Here is an 18,854-nt window from a genome sequence, read left to right as displayed (position 1 = left end):
GTATATACTCGTAGAAGATACATACCTACATAGATCGTTCCACATCCAGATTGACAAGAGACGAGCAGAAAGACAGACAGATAGACAAATAGATAGACAGACAGACATAAATAGAAAGGCGGACAGAAGAACAGACAGTGACACACACACACACACACACACACACACACACACACACACACACACACACACACACACACACACACACACACACACACAGGTATACTTAAACGATATTTTTTTTGTATTAATAGTAAGCAACCTCTCTCTCTCTCTCTCTCTCTCTCTCTCTCTCTCTCTCTCTCTCTCTCTCTCTCTCTCTCTCTCTCTCTCTCTCCCCACCCCCAGCCCCCCTCCCACCTAGCGAGCAGGCATGTGTTATGGCTCCTCCGCTAGTGCCTGTCCCTTTATTACCCCCGCTATAAGCCAAGGGTCTGGTGATTCATCAAGATGGACACGATAATTCTGAAAACACGGCTGACTTCCCAGGATCAAGGGCACATTAGAAGTATTGACGAAACCAGTGAATGATATCCTAAAATAGCTACAGTCAATCATCAACGAGGTAACAACCAGTTTTTAGTTCACTCAAAGAAATTCAAAAAAAGATAAGCAAAAAGTAAACAAATTACATCTGCGTAACATCCACTTGGAACGAGCTCACCAGTCGACGGCGCAACGACCACCGTTCGTTTTCCCTTGTTTAGATCCTGTAAGGTCGTAATGAGGAACGTCACGTAGCTTAGCGGTACAAGGATTTTCATTAACGAAGACCTGTGTCCTGCCTCACAGAAAATCAGAAAGGTCCAACTACGTATGCTTAGCCAAGCTAGAAATAAAAGCTTACTGGTATTTGTGCGCCTGGTAAGATCTCCTTGAAAAGCGATCCAATACAGATGAATCATTTGTTTGAGCGTTGGTTCATGGTTGATTCATCGGTGGCGGTGCTGCAGCTGGAGTTGGACCTGACAGTATCAACGTTACTGTGAGTCGGAGGTAATGGGCCGACATAGGACAAGGGGCTATAGCACCTTTACGCGCTGGACAATCTCGGTGAGTGCGGGTCGTGGAGCACCAACCACTGAAGCTATTGTTGGCACTCTGGCTGCTACTGCAATGGGTGGACTTCTTGTTGCTGAGGGCACTAGTGATGATAGTTCTCTTGGGGCGGATCAGTCGGCTGGTAATGACTGGCCTGAAGATTGCATCGTCGTGACCCAGGCGGCGTAGCAAGCATCGCCGTGACATAGCGTCTGACAAGAACGAACATTCTTGCGACAAAATAACGCAAGCAATTGGTAAGGAGTAGATAAGTGTTTGATAGTTTAATTAGTTGATCTATAACTGTTTTTTCTCCCTAATTAACACCTTTAATTCAAATAACTTCACTTGTTATCATCTGAATGTTAATAATGTGTTAATTCATAACCCTTTTTATTCATCCACCCCAAGTGTGCTCCCTTTCTCGTCATTCCTCCCTTACACTGCTCATATTTCACTCCTCACTCTTCTTCCTTTCCTGCCCTTTTCTTCCTCCTCTCCCTCGTCCTTCACCCCATAACCCCAGCCATACATCCCTTCGCCTCCGTTTCCTCTTTCTTTTCATTTCATCATCCCTTAAATTTGTCTCCTTCCTCCTTACCCATGTCTTTCCTAATTCCACTCCTCTCCCGCTTCATTTTCCCTATCCTTTCCTTTCCTTATTGTTCCTCTCTTCCTCTCATTTTCTTCTTCCTCATCCTCTTTTCCTAACCTCGCTCATCCTCCCCATCTTTTAATCCTCTTCCTCTTCTGCCGCTTTGAGAGGTGAAGAGGTACAGATGTCGGTAGAAGTAAATTTTATCGATTAGAGTAATCCGCCATAGAAACACACTTCTAATAGAACTGGCGAGTGCAAAAATGATCAATTCTATTAAAAATCGCACTGACCACTCTTTCGTTGCGACATGTGGGAATAACTTTGAACTTCGCTCCAGCTTATAATAAACCAAAAAAAAGTGTTGTTTGCTCTTCCATGTTTCTCGTTGCAAATTTCACTCATACTCCTCATTCCATTTTTTTTTTTTTTTTTTTTTTTTTTTCACTCCACTCCACCTATACTTCCTCCGCCTCCTCCTCAGCCTGAGTCAAGCACTAAAGAATAATTTATGCCCCAACACCCAGTCGGGACACCGCCAGCTCCTCCTCCATGACAGCTCCTGTCACACAAATTCCCTTAGACTTGAATATAGTCTCGAAAATGCTGCTGCTCTTGGAACTGCTGCCTCCTCGCCTTCCTCTTTCTCGTCCTTGTTTTCTTAGTTTTTTTGTTGTTTGTTCTTATTTTCATTTTTTTTTCTTTCTGGTTCCCGGTTTTTCTACCACACACTACTACTAAAATCACTAGTACAATAACCACTACTACTACTATTACTACTAATACAATCACTACCACAATGCCTGGGGGTTGGGATGACATGCTCCTCCCTTCTCCTTTGTTGTTTTACTTGCAACAATAAACTATCAATAATAATGATTACTACTACTACTACTACTACGACAACGACAATACTCACTAGTCACTACTACAAAAATCACGACTTACAATCACTGCTACTACTATTGATGCTTCTTTTATCTTTTACTCGTGATCCCTCCACCACGTTGTACCTCAAGGCTATCAACTGCTCACGTGTGTGTGTGTGTGTGTGTGTGTGTGTGTGTGTGTGTGTGTGTGTGTGTGTGAGATAACTTTTTTGAAGCCCATTCTTTCAATCATATTAGTGTCGTTTGATTAGGTTGGTGGTTTCCCTTTTGAATATCTTGGTTGTGGTAACTGAATGACTGATTGACCGACTGACTGACTGGTGGCTAGTTGGCTGTTTCACTCAATGTCTTATTGACTGCCTTACTAGTTGATTGATGTATTAATATATTGATTTATTGACTGATTAATATATAAAATACCACATTGATTGTTATGAGAGTTTAAACGGAGCCACAATCAAATTTAATGTCTTACGGTGACAGACATAGAGGGGAGGAGGAAGCATAGGTACTGGCGGGTGGGAAAACAAAACATGCAATTAGAGTTTGGACACAACACAGCAGAAACACTCCATCTCCACTGACACGCGGGGCGGAGAAAATAGAATGTGAAGGAAGACACCGAGAGAAAAGTGAAGAGGTCTAACATGCAAACGAGGAACAAACATGGGTGCAAGCAAAGAGGCCACCATGTAACACACACACACACATTTTATTTTTTGTGTGTGTGCCAGGAAAATAATGTTTTTTTATCATCGCTTAGTTGAACAGGATACACGTTACAGGGAAAGAAAAAATAGTAACAAGAGGGGCTGAGGGGAGGTCTACCAGTATGGGTTGCCAGCACACCTACTACTGAGCAGATTGGCAAGCGTAGGATGCTTGATAGCCTCGTCCCTTACCTGTTGAGGAAGACTTGTACGGACTCGCGTGTATTTGTAGTAGTAGTGGTATAGTATTCCCATTTGAAACTGGCCAGTGGGGTGTAGGCCGATGCGGTTCAGCCCCGCCGCTCTGCCACACACTCAAGACCTCTCGCTTGCTCTCATATGTCAGCTATTTATTTACTACCTTTAAGTGATTTTAATCAAATAATTAGATAATATAGTAAGGTCATATAGTGTTGAGATTGTTTCGTTTTTAGGATGATAACAAAGATTTTGTATAAATACCACGCACGACACCTGACAATGTTGTATTCCAACCTTGTCAAGTGTCGTGGTATTTATACAAAATCTTTGTTATTATCCTAAAAACGAAACAATCTTAACACTATATGACCTTAGTGGATTACCCAATTATTTAATTAAATTCATTTAAAGGGAGTGTGTGGCAGAGTGGCGGGGCGGGGCTGACCCGCATAGGCCTACACCCCACCGGCCAGTTTCAAATGGGAACACTATAGTGGTAGTAGTAGTAGTGCAACCAAAAACAAATTAAATATCTCCAAGGTGTTCTGTATTAAGGGTCCGTTTAGCAATGCATCCAATGGCATCGCGAGAGCTGTCTATGGGTTATGTGTAGGGGTTTTCCGGAGTGCTGAATTCTTTGCGACCAACCAAACTCGGTGCAATGCTTATAGAATACACATCTGGTCCAAGAATATCTCAAGATGCAACCCTCCGGGATTCCATCTTGAGAAACTGGTGAGGAACCAGGAGTATGCTGTGGCAGCCTCAATTGGTTTGGAGTGTTTGGTACTTTGAAGGATACTGGAATGTTGTGGGATACCTTTAAGCGTGAAATTCAAAGCTGCTGAGGAGAGCGTCCAAGGTATATCTCCAACGAAATACAAAACAAAAAGTATTTTTAATTAATTTTACTGCAAGATTTTTTCAGCAGCAAAATTAGTGCAATAAACATTTCATACAATAAAACTGCAGTATGTACAGAAAGTTCACACATCATTCTCTCTCTCTCTCTCTCTCTCTCTCTCTCTCTCTCTCTCTCTCTCTCACAAATGCATAAAATTTCAGCTTGGTCTGATAGATGGGAGATGCATTCTTATACAGATAAGTGCCAGGTTCTTCAAGATGGAACAAAAAATAAGAGGTTAGATTACGATATGCATGGCGTTAAATTCAAAAGGGTTCAGTGCGTCAAGGACCTGGGTGTCAAAATCGCGACAAACTTCAAATTCTCACAGCAATGCACTGATGCAGCAAATAAAGCGAACAGAATGCTGGGCTTCATTTAGAAACTTTTTATTAAAAAACAAAGATTTAATACTCCTGCTACACAATAGTTTATTCAGACTGCACTTGGAATACGCAGTACAGTTTTGGTCTCCCCAACATGCAAAGGACATTGCTAAATTAGGTGTTCAGCGTCGGGCAAAAAAATTTTCTCTTCCTTGCGTAACAAACCTTACGATGAAAGGCTCTCAACTCTTAGCATGTTTTCTCTTGAGAAATGTCGCCTCCGAGAAAAATTGATCGAATATATTTTAAAATATTTAATGGCTTTACGAATGTGGACAAATCAAAATTGTTTACGATCGATGACACTTTGCGAACGAGAAATAATGGCACAAAACTTAAATGTAAACAAGTATATTCAGACTTCACCAAATTTTTCTTTGTTGTAGTGCGAGAATGGAATAAGCTCCCACCTTCAGTGGTCTGGTGGAACACAATTGACTCCTTTAAAAACAAGCTCAACCAACACTTCCTTCAACTTAATATTTACCAAAGTAGAAATGCAAAGATTTTGGCATCATTTGATTAACAGAATTTCACTTAGGTTTAAGGAGACAACCTAGTCTGGACCATAGGGTCTGTGTGGTCTGAATATATATGTAAATCACCCTAACATTGCACTCAGCACTGCTAACATCCCCCCCTTCTCTCTCTCTCTCTCTCTCTCATAATTTATATTTTGTTGCATCATGGTTATAATGGCTGTGTCAAGATGCAAAGTGAGTTCGTGGAAGCAATCGACTCGTGTCAGCTTGGGTCAGTTGGAGTGTTGCCGCTCATGAGGGATTTAACATTTATTTTGGTCAAGAAAATATCATATTTTTACTTATATTTCTTCAAACTATCTTATAAATATAGCTGTTACATTCCTTACCCACCTTAGAACTACAGTGAAAGTCAATGAAAGTAATAACATTTTCTTCGCACCAATGAAAAATATGTATGCCACGTTTCTTTATGCTGTATTAATACCTTATGTATGTGTTTAATTTTCTTTGATATTTCATAATATTTAAGTTAAAATTGTATTGGTATGTGTTTTATCTTATTAGTGATGCCTTTTACATATATCACAGAAGTTACACATTGCAGGCTTGGAAGACATGGCATGATGGACATTGTGTTGCCCCGCCTTGACCCCTTCCCAGCCCTCATTTAGGAACAGTGCTTCTATAGAAACGTATCCCCCTACAGACTTGCATCCTACTAGAAGGGACTTGGGATGGATAGGGCAGCTGCGTGGGAGCTTGCACAGGGGACTGTTGAGAGTGGAGTGAGTGAGTGAAGCGACACGCCCCCTGGCGTATACTCCCAATTAGTTAGTTAGTTAGAGCACCTGCTTGTACACTCAACCACCTATGTCTTCATTACAAATGTTCTTATGTGCATCCCATAATTATGACTGTGATCCATTTTCCTTCCATTCCAAATTAAAATACTGAAGTCTTAACAAAAGTAGAATTATTAAACATTCTGTATGAAAATTTCAGGACACATTAAAAAATTCAATTTATATTCTTTTCTATTTACAAAATGAACAAGTCAGTACAGTTCAGTGATAAATAACATAGAAAATTCTCCAACTATACAACTGCTTACTCTAATGGGTGTAGTGATTTTGTGTAATGATGCTTTCAGTGCTCACAAAATCAAGAGATTTCTTAATTTTGTCCCTTTAAGAGCTAATAATAATTGAAACTACGGTACTTTTATTTATCAATGCAATTTCTAAAATACTTTTTTCTTTTCAGCACAAGCACTTCACTTGCTGCTTCACTAATGATAGTGTTCTTTGTCCCAGCATATTACACATCTGAGTGCCACGACCAAGAGTCATTGGATTCAAACAAGGGGTTCCCTGCTAGCATTAGGACTGAGATGGCACAACACGCTTTCTCTTGGTCCGACGCCGTGTGGTCTCCATCATTGGGTATTGTGGGGAGATCTCACGGAATATGTCTGCTTGCTCCTCCTCAGGAATTGTAGCTCTGTTGATGAAGCACAGAGAAAAAATATTATACAAAAATTCAAGATATTCAAATTCAAAATAGCACCTCTCTTTTATAACCCAAGTTGCCACCTTTTACATGAATAATGCAACACTACTTTCACCTAGCATTATTTTTGTTACAAGACATATGACTCTTGCAATCACACTGTGCTCTGACAGCAGAACTAAAGAGTACTGTTGCAATCATACTGTGCTGCTAACAGCAAAATTAAAGATACTGAAATGTTCTACAAATAATGTAATACAAATGCAGCCAGCCTTTTTTCCCAGCATCACACAGTGCACAACACTCTCCTACTTAGTTGCATTGTGTATTATAGAGACTCTACTGTTACCCTTCTTGTACAAGCCAAGTTATTTTTTTCTGGAGGCATACCAATACCCCTCACATTAAGGAACAGGTGGATTCACGTTATTCTTTGCTAAACACTTGCTATTATGGCAAAGGATGATATGAGGCTACCTGTTCCTAAGTGTAAGAGGAAGTTAATAAGCTTTAAGAAAAAAGATGTGTTATCAGTAAATTCAACCGTGAACTGGTATAAAGACGCCACTATAAAGTCGCAGGAAAAAAGTAAGTGGCTGTATTTCATAAGTTATTAATTACAGTAATTTCCAGAGCCATGGATAACATAGTCCAACTCTTCCACTTTACATTCATACCTTATTAACTATAATTAACTATAAACACTATAAATTTTATAAAGCCAGCATACCTTAAAACACTAGGCTAAATTAGTAATTTTTCCTCTCACATGAAACCTCTCCTTTGAGACAAGTATTTATTGCTCTGCCCAGACCAATAGTAGGTATGACTCCTACTACTGCTCTCTCCTTTGCCTGGTCTCCTCGTCTCAGAGTGCCCCACAGTGTCCAATCTCAACCTCCTGAGTTCTGCTGACAGATGGGGTAGTTGATGATATTCTTAGAGGCTCAGGATGTTCCAGGCACCCACACAAGGAGCCCACCAGAGGTTAACCCGTCCTGGACCGTCAGGAGTGGAGGTGGCAGGTGAGTGAAGCAATGTGCCCCTGGGCATATGCTCCCCATTAGTTAGTTAGTGCACCACTAACAACCTGGGGCCATCCAAGAGGCTTCTCAAGAGAGCCTACCAGTGCCAGGGAGTTAGTGGCCAAGTGGTTTGAGTGCAAGCATGATGAACCCGAGGACCTAGGTTTGAGTCCCACCGAAGCTTGCTGACAATTTTCAACCATTGCCGAGTGTCGGATGATTACCCACATGCTGCCCAGATCTTCAATCAACCCTAACTTTGGTGACTTTGTTCAAGTGGAGCACCGATGGGCAGCATGGGGACAAGCAAGTCATATATCATGGCAGCCAATATATAACAAAATTCGCAAGTGCCCACTAAAAAACTGGGGTCGTCCAAGAGGCCCCTCAAGAGAATCTACTAACCCTACAGGCAGCACCTAAAAAATAATAAAAAAAAAAAAATGAAATTTTAAAAATCTACTTATTTTTTTCCCATGCATACAGCATTTTGCTGTGGTCAGTACGATAATCGTGGCTTTAACTTTTGAACTGTGACTAAACTGCATAAAATTGCTGTTCCTGTAAAGTATGATGTTAAAAATAAATGTAAAACTCCATCTCCCTGTCTTTCATCTGCCATTTTATTTGGCATACAAACCAGAATAATCCATATCCCTTTAAAGACCCCACATTACACACATCACATAGCATAACTATTGTGTGCTCCTAAGAAATATTGCACTACTTATGGAGTGAAAAATTTAGGTTAAGAATGATAACCATAAACAATAACGTTTTCTTTAAATTCAGCAAGTGTAAAATGCAGACTTTACCTTTCTGAGGCAGGTGTCTTGCCGACTTGTGCTATTTTAAACATAAGTTAGTGAGGTTTCTCAACTATTGGTTAAGAATCTTACCTGTACTCCTTCATTAGGTCAAACTTCTCCCATGGTTTCTCTAAAAGCTTTGCCTTCTGATAAAATCTTTCTGGGAGCCCTAAGTCTTGAACACCCTGAAGGTTTTTCCTTTCCCATCGCTCATGCCATGGTCTCGGTTTCAATTGAACCTGTTATGGAGAAAAAGCTATGATTACAGATTAATGAAGGGCATTTTTACAAAAAGAAAAGTAATACAACTCACATAATCACTGAGAGATGGTGAGAGTCATCAATGCAGAACACAGCTATCAGTGGTATGATATGCTTATAAAACAGGCTTTACTTTCTTTGTGATTATTCACAACAAATGACAAATAATTGGAATTAATCAGATTCTTCTCTTCTTTTGTTCAACATCCATATTTTCCCTTATGGAGTTGGATGTGGAAAAAAAAGTCAGATCTATGCAGAACTATTATTGCCTATCAATTAAAAGGCATATAAAAGTTTGTGATGCAGTAGTTGATCTGTGCCAGCATAGGGATTCTTAGTTATGTAATCATCATTCTTTGCATACCTAAATCAGGCCAAATGTTTCCATCAGTTAGTTACCACATTTGTATATCAATGTAATCTCTATAGAAATGATTTTATGATGTTCAGCTTGCCTGATATAAATATACAAAGAATAATGAATGAGGAACTAAACAGAAACGATGTGCATCATCCTCTGCAGCTACCCGACCACTACATCACCCAGGGACTTTTTATACCTTCATGGGGGTGGGGGAGCACCAGCAGTCTCCATTTGGTCCTATCCATATACTCCAACTTTGCATACTCCATTCGTTTCCTTCTGTCTTTGTTTCTCAAATATTCACCTAGGAACTTTTTTATGCCAGAAGTTTCATACTACACCATCACACCTAACAACTATTCATATTACTATTTCCAAGTATACAGCCCCTTTCCTACCCTGTATTACAAGCATCCAGTAAAAACACAAAGATCTGCACTCCTTCATATAGCAGCAGCTTGTTTAATAAACAATGCAAAATCCTCACTCTGGACATTCCTTATTTACAATTTTGTAGTAATGCTGGTATCTAATTTTCTCTTAAATACACAACCAATCCCCCAACTTTTCCAGCTTCTCAGTGCTTCCACATTTGAATGCTATCATTTCTAATGCAGCCTCTTTACAGCACCTTGATGGGGTTAACAGGTACTGGTGCTCCTTCCTGTAAAACCTCTGGCTCCATCTCCAGAGGGAAGGTGGAGTAGATGGGGAGTGCATCCCTCAGATATAACAACTCTTCATCCAGCCGCTTTTCCAGCCTCAACACCTCGATGCTCTGTATCAGCGGTGCATACATCTCATACTTGATCTCTAAACCTGTACCAGATCAGATGAAATCAATAAAGGTAGTATTATAATAGTTTCAATTATGAGTTTATTTTTCTTTATTTTTAAGAGAGAAAAAGGCAGTTCAATGGCACAAAAAAAAAAAAAAAACTGTAATGGCACTGGTCCCATAAAGTTTAAATGTTTGAAACAGAAAAGTGAGTCATTTGGAGAGGTGTCTTGATACTCCCCCTCTTGAAAAAGTTAAATTTGTAGACAGGAGGAAATACAGACTAAGGAAGACTTCCAGAGTTTACCAGCAAAAGGTATGAAATAGTGAAGATGCTGGTTCCCTCTTGCATAAGGGATTTGGATAGAATAGGGATGAGGAATAGTAGGAAGTCTTGTGCAGCAGGACCACAAGAGGGGTTCGAAATTTGGCGCGCGCGGCCAGCCCGGATACGGAGTGCGGCGGGGCAGGGTGCTGTTTTCACCCAGTCATAGTGAAGGGGTTAACAAGAGGATAACCTACTAATTTCAAGACACTGACTGCTTATTTCTGGACAAAATAGGATGTTGTTTATTATGGAGATAGCATTTTTTACCAGAAATCACTAAATGATTGACACCCACCGCCACTTGCTGCCACACGTTACCACCGTGTTGTAGGAATCAGCTCGCAGAGAGAGGTTCAACTTGCTTTCTGTTTCTACATTTAAGGGGGGTATTTTTTGACAAATATTTTTTAAACTGACTAAATTAGTTTTTCTCGCTCAGCATATTGGGGATGTTATGTACTACCAGGTAATGAAGCATATTTTTTTAGAATATTAAAAACGGGTTCCCTTTAACCCTTAGAGTATGGGTGGCGATATATATCTCTGGATGCTGTGCACGGGGAAAATTTAGGCATTTAAAAGAGGTGGAAATGGTGTCTTTCCTCTTTCCAATAATTGTATATTCATCTAGTATATATGGTGGTGTAATAAAACCTCTCTCCTAATAATAATAAAAAAGTTATGACAGCCGAAAATATTGTGCATTTTCTCGTGGCCGTGACGCGTTGCGTGGAAGCACCCCACTCTCTCTCTCTCTCTACCTCTTGCCCCTCCCTCCTCTGTCAATGTCATACCATAGCAGTCATCAAAGTCACTGTCACTTTAATTCACCCGCACTCTACTTCTGCCCGGAGCAGAGGAACTGTTTGACGCGTCATGAGACATGACATGTATTCCGAACAAAAGTGGAAAATGATCTGTGGCCTTCGGTAGGCTGCGCGCTGGAGACGAATGTGAGTGTGTACGGATGCCAGATGCCTCCACCATTCTTCTGAGTCAAGAACTGACGGTATATCTGAAACGTAAAGAGCGTAGAGTGTGATGATTATATATATGATCCCCGTACGGGTGGGGCGTGGTAGTGCATTTATATATACGATCGCTGTAAGCTAAGGGTTAAGAGATTTAAATGCCCCGCGCTGTTACGTCAAAGCACGCCAACACACAAGGTATTTCTCAGGGCTTGTACGCACGTAAAATTCACATTAGAAATAGTCTTTTTCTCTCTAAATTTTGTCATCCATCATCCCTTTATCCACTCGTGACAGCTGCCAAATGTGAAATGCGCACTCTGCTGCTCAGTTTTCACCCATACGCTGACCGAGGAGGACGTTGAAATTTTTCGTTGCGCTACAACCCAAAAACGTCTTTACAATGACGTACAAGCGCAAAGCAACCATGAGCAGATTCACGAACATGAAGAAGGCTTCTGGAATAAAATGGAGACCCAGGAAACATGCAAGAAAGCAATGCTGGAAGCAAGAGTCATGACTGTCTTCACACCAACCTCACCACCACCACCACATTTGAGTGATAATACTTTTTATTATAAAGGGGGACTAGATGCCTTATCCTTCTCCAGTAAGTGAACAAGGTATAAACAATCATATGTGAAGATTTCATGCCGATCAAATGAATACAAATGGCAAAACATATGATATGGAAAAAAAAATCTTTAGGAGCCCAAATCTCAAAATTTGTTTTCACAAAATGGACAAAAAGTCTGACAGTCATTTGTTAGGTATTAATATAAACTACAACTAAATGGCAATTTTTCTCATTTTGTACATTTTAAAAAATGTAAAAAGAAAACGGGAGAAAAAGTGGAGAAAATTATTAGTGAATTTTTTTTTTTCAAAGCCAAAACAAAAAATCAAAAATTTAAAAAATGAGAAATGTAGATATATATGCAAAGCTTCAATGGTATTTTTTTCAAAGCAATTAACTAAAAAATAAAGTCTGTGAAACAAAAAGAAGATTTTATGCTTTGTTTGAGTTTCCCCTACACATTCACCCAAATTTCACAAAATTTCTAGAATGTCATAGATTTACACCAACATACTAAGATTTCAAAGCCATAGGATGCACTGTGTACCCAGGAAGGACCCCCCCCTGGCAGCCTCCTTAACTCACTGCTCACAAAGATCACAAGTGGACAAGCTTAAATAAAACCAGGCAAATTAATGATTTTTCAGCTGTGTATTCCCCCAGTGCTCATGCGCGGTGGACAACAGAGCAACTTATTTCTGCGAGGAGGTATTTCTCGCAACACCATCAAGTGTAGTGGACCACCATGTCCCATCCCATGCTGCGTATTTCTGCCAGCCCACACCGCATGCCAAATAAATTTAAACTAACCAAACCTAACAACCTACCTAACGAGGGGGCTTTGCCCACCTTGACCATCCTAACGGGGGGAGTTCGCCCCCCTCAACCACCCTTCTTTTGAAAGTTCTTCAGGAGTATGTGACGTGCAAGATGTAGGCAATGATATCTTGCCCCAAGTAGAACACAGTCTTTCTGTATATTTTGTTTTCTTTCACAGGAGCTGCCAATACAAAGGCCTGTCTTGAGAGAAATCTCAAGCCACCTGTGACAGCAAGATCAAGATCAGATCAGATCCGTGCCGCTGTTTTGCATGCCGGATAAACGAGGTTCTATTGTAGTTGGGCCTAAGAAGTGTTTATCTGAAATCAAAGCATGTCATCCCTTACAATATCCAACCAATTCATAGTTATTGTTCTGTGAACCCAATTATTTTTTCACAAGTCTCTCTTACCCATGATCACAGAGACAAGTGTAACTCTCGGGTTTCTCTGATAATCAATCAGCCCTCATAGGAGGGTACATCACTAAAGTATGTTTTTTGATCATTTTTCCTACCTTGGTGATCAATCACATTGCGAAGAATGAACCATGCCCGAAGTCCCGCACCACCACGCTGGATGCAGATACCCACAAATCTGTTGGTTTTGCCAGATGCATTGGGGTCTGCCACAGTCACAGCCATGATGGACCCTGACAGAGAATGTGGATTTAATGATTGCAAAATTTTACAAATTGCTTCAAAGTTATCAGTAGCATTGCCACCATGATTTAAGAGTGAATGCTGAGGTTATTTTGAATATACTGCTTCCATGATGTAACAAACTCTGGCCACCTAAAGCACATACGCAAGATTAGACTGGGTTATAAATAAAAAATCTTGAAAATGCATTTCTACTTCCACCAGCCCTAGCTATCCATTTGACCCCATCTTTTCAACAAACGCACAACTTTGTTTCTTGTGTGCAACCAACAGTGCTCTAACACATTACATAACCTTGAACAGGATATAGTACAAACAAAACGTGTACATAATTATAAAATGTAAAGTGGATATAGGTCATACATCTCATAAAAATAAATGTAGACATGACAAACAAACATAAGCTCTGACCCTATATGCTACAATTAGTTAAGTGCACAGTCCAATAAGAAAGTCTCACCAACATAAAACTCCGGGATGGGCATAACAGCCCTCCGACTCAACATGTCTTGCCGCTCCAGCCTCTCCCGCATGCGATTCCTATATATTGGTGAAGGGTCTGGCAGGAACTCTGGGTACACAAATCTGTAAGACAGAGCAGCATTATGAGCCATGTACAGCATCATTACAAATAAACAATAGCAATATTCTGAAAGTTGATTTACTCAAAACAAAAAAAGGGTTACCAAAGAAAAGCATATTTCTAGCTATGTGAATTACTGTTGAATATATATATATATATATATATATATATATATATATATATATATATATATATATATATATATATATATATATATATATATATATATATATATATATATATATATATATATATATATATATATATATATATATATATATATATATATATATATATATATATATATATATATATATATATATATATATATATATATATATATATATATATATATATATATATATATATATATATATATATATATATATATATATATATATATATATATATATATATATATATATATATATATATATATATATATATATATATATATATATATATATATATATATATATATATATATATATATATATATATATATATATATATATATATATATATATATATATATATATATATATATATATATATATATATAAGGAATTTCTCCCAAGGGGGAGGACACAGCAAAAGTGTCTCCAACATTCCCTGTTCTGGCACTCCCACTCAGCATCCTCAATCCCTCTCCTGCCAATTGTCTCTCCAATACCGATCTATTCTATTGATCCATTCCACTGGTGGTCTCCCACTGACACTCTCTCTCTCTCAATACTATTCTTACACTCTCTTCAGAAAGCAGGGTTGGAAAAAATCATGATTTTTTAATGAAAAAAAGGTTTATTTGATTTAAATTGGATTTTTTTATTTATTTAAATCAATGTTTTTTACTTAAATTATTTTTTTTACTTTAAGCATTGTTTGGTTTAAGTTGATTATCTGTTTCACTTTAATAATGACATTTTCTTGTAAGAAACTTTGCCAATGTCAAATGAAACCAGAGTTTAGTGTTGTTACATTACACAAGATGAGTTTTCACTTAAAAATCATAAGTATAAGACAATGGTAGTATAATTAGATTTGACAAGTTAAAATCATCAGCACAAATAAAGAGGAACAGAAGAGGAACTCAATCAGAATGTTCTCAAATTTGGATCATATTAATAAGAAGTTAGATTAAATCATGTTGCTGTGTATTCAAAACAATTATGCTCATTAAACTTCATAATTACATTTATTGTTGTTATTAATAAAAAGACATTGCTTTCCTTTTATGCTTTTGAATATTTGTTTTGTAAGAGACGGCAACCATTCACTGGTGTCTGATTTACTACAGGACCTGTCCTGTACAAATGGATCACATTTTATATATATATATATATATATATATATATATATATATATATATATATATATATATATATATATATATATATATATATATATATATATATATATATATATATATATATATATATAATTTCAAATACAGTATATTTTATTTTGATTCAAATCAATATTTTTTTTACTCTGATTTAAATCCATTTAAATCACATGATTTAAATCAAAACAGCCCCATCACAAAGTCATATATCACATGTCTAAACAACCTCAGAGTACCACATTTGAAGACCTGCATGCAGGAAGGGCTCAACCCACACACCGGCCATTTCTTGTTTTTTTTTATGGGAAACACTGCGTAGCCTCTCCCCTATCGCAAGAATATAGAGGGGATGGGATTTCCAACCATACAACCTCGGTAAATAGGGTCGAACATTCCGTAGTAAATCAGGTTTTCCTCGCCTAGCACTTTGCACTGAGCAAGCAGAAAGGGCTCAAGCAGCATAAACCACGTGTTGGTTGGCCAATCAGCACGACCCATTTATTCTCAGGCCACATCTTGGCCAATCACGCACGCCAGCCATGTGACTCACACACGCCAGCCACGTGACTCACGCCTGCCTCCCGGTTGTATAAACACCATTGCAATGCTATGTTATTTATGCATTAATAATGGCTTTATCAATCAATACCAGCTCCATGGCTTCAGAAGATGGAGATCAGGGTCACACCACATCACGTAAGTGGCAACGGTGCCCTGATAAATGGTTGAGGGCAGAAAACAATCAGAAAATAGCCAACACACTACCTTCTCCCCACCCTAATTCAAGTTACATAAATGCAACTTCTTCCCTGGGATGATGAGGGTATACATATATACTTTTATGTGTGAATTTATGCATTTATTGTGATTTTTTTTTTTTTTTTTTTTTTTTTTTGTGTGTGTGTGTGTGTGTGTGTGTGTGTGTGTGTGTGTATTTACCTAGTTTTGACATACGAGAAAAGAGCTACGCTCGCGCTGTCCCGTCTCCATATCCTCTCTTATCCAACTTTTCATTAAAATCATGAATGTTTCATGCACAAACTACCTCCTCCTCCAGTCCATTCCACAGCTCAATGCTTCTGTTTGGGAAGCTAAACTTTTTCACATCTCGCCTACACGTGGTCGCCCTCAACTTCTTTCCATGTCCTCTCATTTCTCTTTCGCTCCACACACACAGGTCCTCTCCGTCCAGATTCTCCATCCCACTCGCCACCCTGTACACCAGTTGGCCAAAGAGGTACCCCCCTCGCAGAGGGAGTTATGGGAGGCTCGCCCCATGCTAGCAGCCGCACTACAAGGTAAGGGTGTGCCGCTGCTGGAGTGGTGCCAGAAAACTAAACAGCTGCATAGAACAGGTATTTCAAATCTTACAGTTAGATCTTTGTAATTCTATCTTTTTTTTTTTTTTTTTTTTTTTTTTTTTTACTGACCACATTTTTGCCAGATACTTGGGGTTTCTAGATACTTCTGGGCCAGATAGTAAGGATTTTACTGTATCCAGAATTTCTGCTTATCTGACACCTCTAAATCCTCGTGACTGCCAGTTACTAGGAATTTTACTGTACTACTACTGTTATCACCATTGCCACTTTTACTACTACTAACACAATCTCTAGCCCCTCCCTCCACACCCACCTGAAGTCCTGGGGCATCTTCCTGATGATGTCTGGGTCCTGTGTTGGTATGTAGGGCAACAACCGAATGGGCTCCTTAGAGATGGGTTTAGGCCGGAAGAATACTCCCCTCACTTGCTGGCACCCCCATGCCTCTGTGCAAACACCTGTCAATACACAAATTGAGTTTTAATCATGACTGGGTTCACATGCAGACCAATACTATATTACATACTTATATAAAAACCAATTTTGTGAACAAATGGATAAGGCATCACCAAGGACCGGAGACTGCAGTGGTCAAGCATGAAGAGAGAGGCTTGGGCTGTGGATCAGGATGAACCTTATTTGTATGATTTGTCGTTCTATATACTTATTTCCTGCAGAAATGGCTAAATGTGGGAGAGTGAACGGACAAAGCTCCATGTTAGGTGGTTAGGTTTGGTTAAGTAATATAATGGAGGGTGAGGGGAGGTAAAGGCTCCCCATTAGGTGGTTAGTTTTGTTTTGTTTTTATGAGTTTGAGTGTTTGACTATCTTCGATAAATACTTGCATTATGCTTCACCATTCCCTGTTTTCAATATGGCCATTGTGGTGATGGCTCACTACAGTCAGTACAGTGGCAGAATGGGATGTGAGAAAGTGGAAGAGAGAGATAGACAGTGCAGTGAAAGGTGACAGTCTGAAGAGGTGGAAGCATGCGATGGAGCGAAAGAGTACTTTGGAATGGTACAGGGAAAAGGAAGCCCCGCAGTGTGTCAGCTGGTATGATGGAAGCCTGGGTGGTGATCTTCTCTTCCAAGCTCGAGCACAGTGTACGAATGTGAATGCAAGAAATTACAGGTGGTCTGAGTCCCACAGCAAAGAGTGTCAGATGTGTGACAGGGGTGTGGATGAAACTGTCGCGCATGTGTTACTGGTGTGTGGGAGGTACTGGCGAGAAAGGACGGAGATGATGAGGGTGGCACTGAATGAGATGGGCTGGGATGTGAATGGGAGGATTGCAAGAACAGAGAGGGAATGGATGCTGCTGCTGCTGGGACTTAGTGCTGAAGCAAATGAGAGAATTATAGAAGCCATGAAGAGTTTTCTGGAAAAGATGTGGTGTGCAAGAAATAGGGAATTGGAAGATTTGTAATGGATACTGCTTGTTTTGTTTTCATTTTTACAGGTTGTGCCGATATGAAGGCTTGACTCTGCAACGGGTTACATGTACAGCAAGAGCAAGAGCCTAGATGTAAATCTGTGTGCTTGTCTGCCTGTGTGGAGATGCATGTTTATTTGTTGTTTGATAAGTGTTGTGATGCCTTGTCTGGTCTTGTCTTGTCATTGGTTTAGGTGACATTAACCACGGTTGACTTAGGAGTCCACCGCCCCTACACTGTGATCCACTCTGATGTGGCTCAGCTGGTCAGGGAGTGAGTTACTCTTTGCCCCCTTTTTAGTAGGTGAGTGTAGGACTGCCTGGGGCTCATCAGGGATCCTCTGCAGAAACAGGTCCAACGTTCTCTTTAAAGACTCTGTGCTGCAGTTAGAAGTGTCGCTGACGTCTACAGGCAGACTGATGAAGTCCGTTCCAGTACAAACAATACCTATATATGTCACATCCCATAGCAGTCTCCTGCCTCTACCACAGCCCATACACCAGCCAGCACGCCAACAACCATTGAACTGCACACTTTTTACCTTGCACAAGCCTAGAGAGCCCAGGACACACCCGGCCCGCCGCCACCCCCGCCATGCTGCTGCTGCCTTGTTGTTGTTGTTGGCCACGCAGTGTTGCCAAACGGGTTGGAGCCTCAAGGTAGAAGTTTAATCATATATATATATATATATATATATATATATATATATATATATATATATATATATATATATATATATATATGATTTGGCCACTTCATTTTTTTTTTTTTTTTTTGGTATTTCGCTGGGGATATTCGTTTCCATACATCTTACAATAAATGCGATGTCCGAATCATCACTGCTCTCTCC

At 39.4% G+C, this 18,854-nt stretch overlaps 1 protein-coding gene and 1 long non-coding RNA gene across 2 annotated transcripts; one reads left to right on the top strand and one right to left on the bottom strand.

Annotated features, from left to right (window-relative positions):
• The first annotated feature begins 995 nt into the window (after positions 1-995).
• LOC126991354 (uncharacterized) lies at positions 996-6,777 on the top strand. The gene is made up of 2 exons (XR_007745438.1): positions 996-1,298; positions 6,526-6,777. It is a non-coding gene; the product is annotated as an uncharacterized LOC126991354 (long non-coding RNA).
• LOC126991353 (39S ribosomal protein L19, mitochondrial-like) lies at positions 6,560-18,651 on the bottom strand. Its single transcript, XM_050850116.1, has 7 exons — positions 18,546-18,651; positions 16,881-17,025; positions 13,778-13,902; positions 13,173-13,307; positions 9,815-10,002; positions 8,646-8,794; positions 6,560-6,712 (listed from the first exon to the last, which is right to left on the bottom strand). The coding sequence occupies exons 1-7, from the start codon at positions 18,598-18,600 to the stop codon at positions 6,592-6,594; spliced, it is 918 nt and encodes a 305-aa protein (XP_050706073.1). The 5' UTR covers positions 18,601-18,651; the 3' UTR covers positions 6,560-6,591.
• Between the last annotated feature and the right edge of the window lie 203 nt (positions 18,652-18,854).

This window comes from Eriocheir sinensis, unplaced genomic scaffold (assembly GCF_024679095.1).
Source record: "Eriocheir sinensis breed Jianghai 21 unplaced genomic scaffold, ASM2467909v1 Scaffold264, whole genome shotgun sequence".
Classification (NCBI taxonomy): Eukaryota; Metazoa; Arthropoda; class Malacostraca; order Decapoda; family Varunidae; genus Eriocheir; species Eriocheir sinensis.
The sequence above is the reverse complement of the archived record's forward strand: the minus strand, read 5'-3'. Positions and strand labels throughout refer to the sequence as shown.

Bases quoted from the DNA above. Each gene is read 5' to 3' on its own strand.
- LOC126991353 (XM_050850116.1), bottom strand. From the start codon at position 18,600: ATGGCGGGGGTGGCGGCGGGCCGGGTGTGTCCTGGGCTCTCTAGGCTT. The intron at 17,026-18,545 runs GTAAAAAGTGTG...GTGTATTGACAG, and splicing joins GCTCTCTAGGCTTGTGCAAG to GTGTTTGCACAGAGGCATGG. The intron at 13,308-13,777 runs GTGAGACTTTCT...ATTCTCTGTCAG, and splicing joins CATCCCGGAGTTTTATGTTG to GGTCCATCATGGCTGTGACT.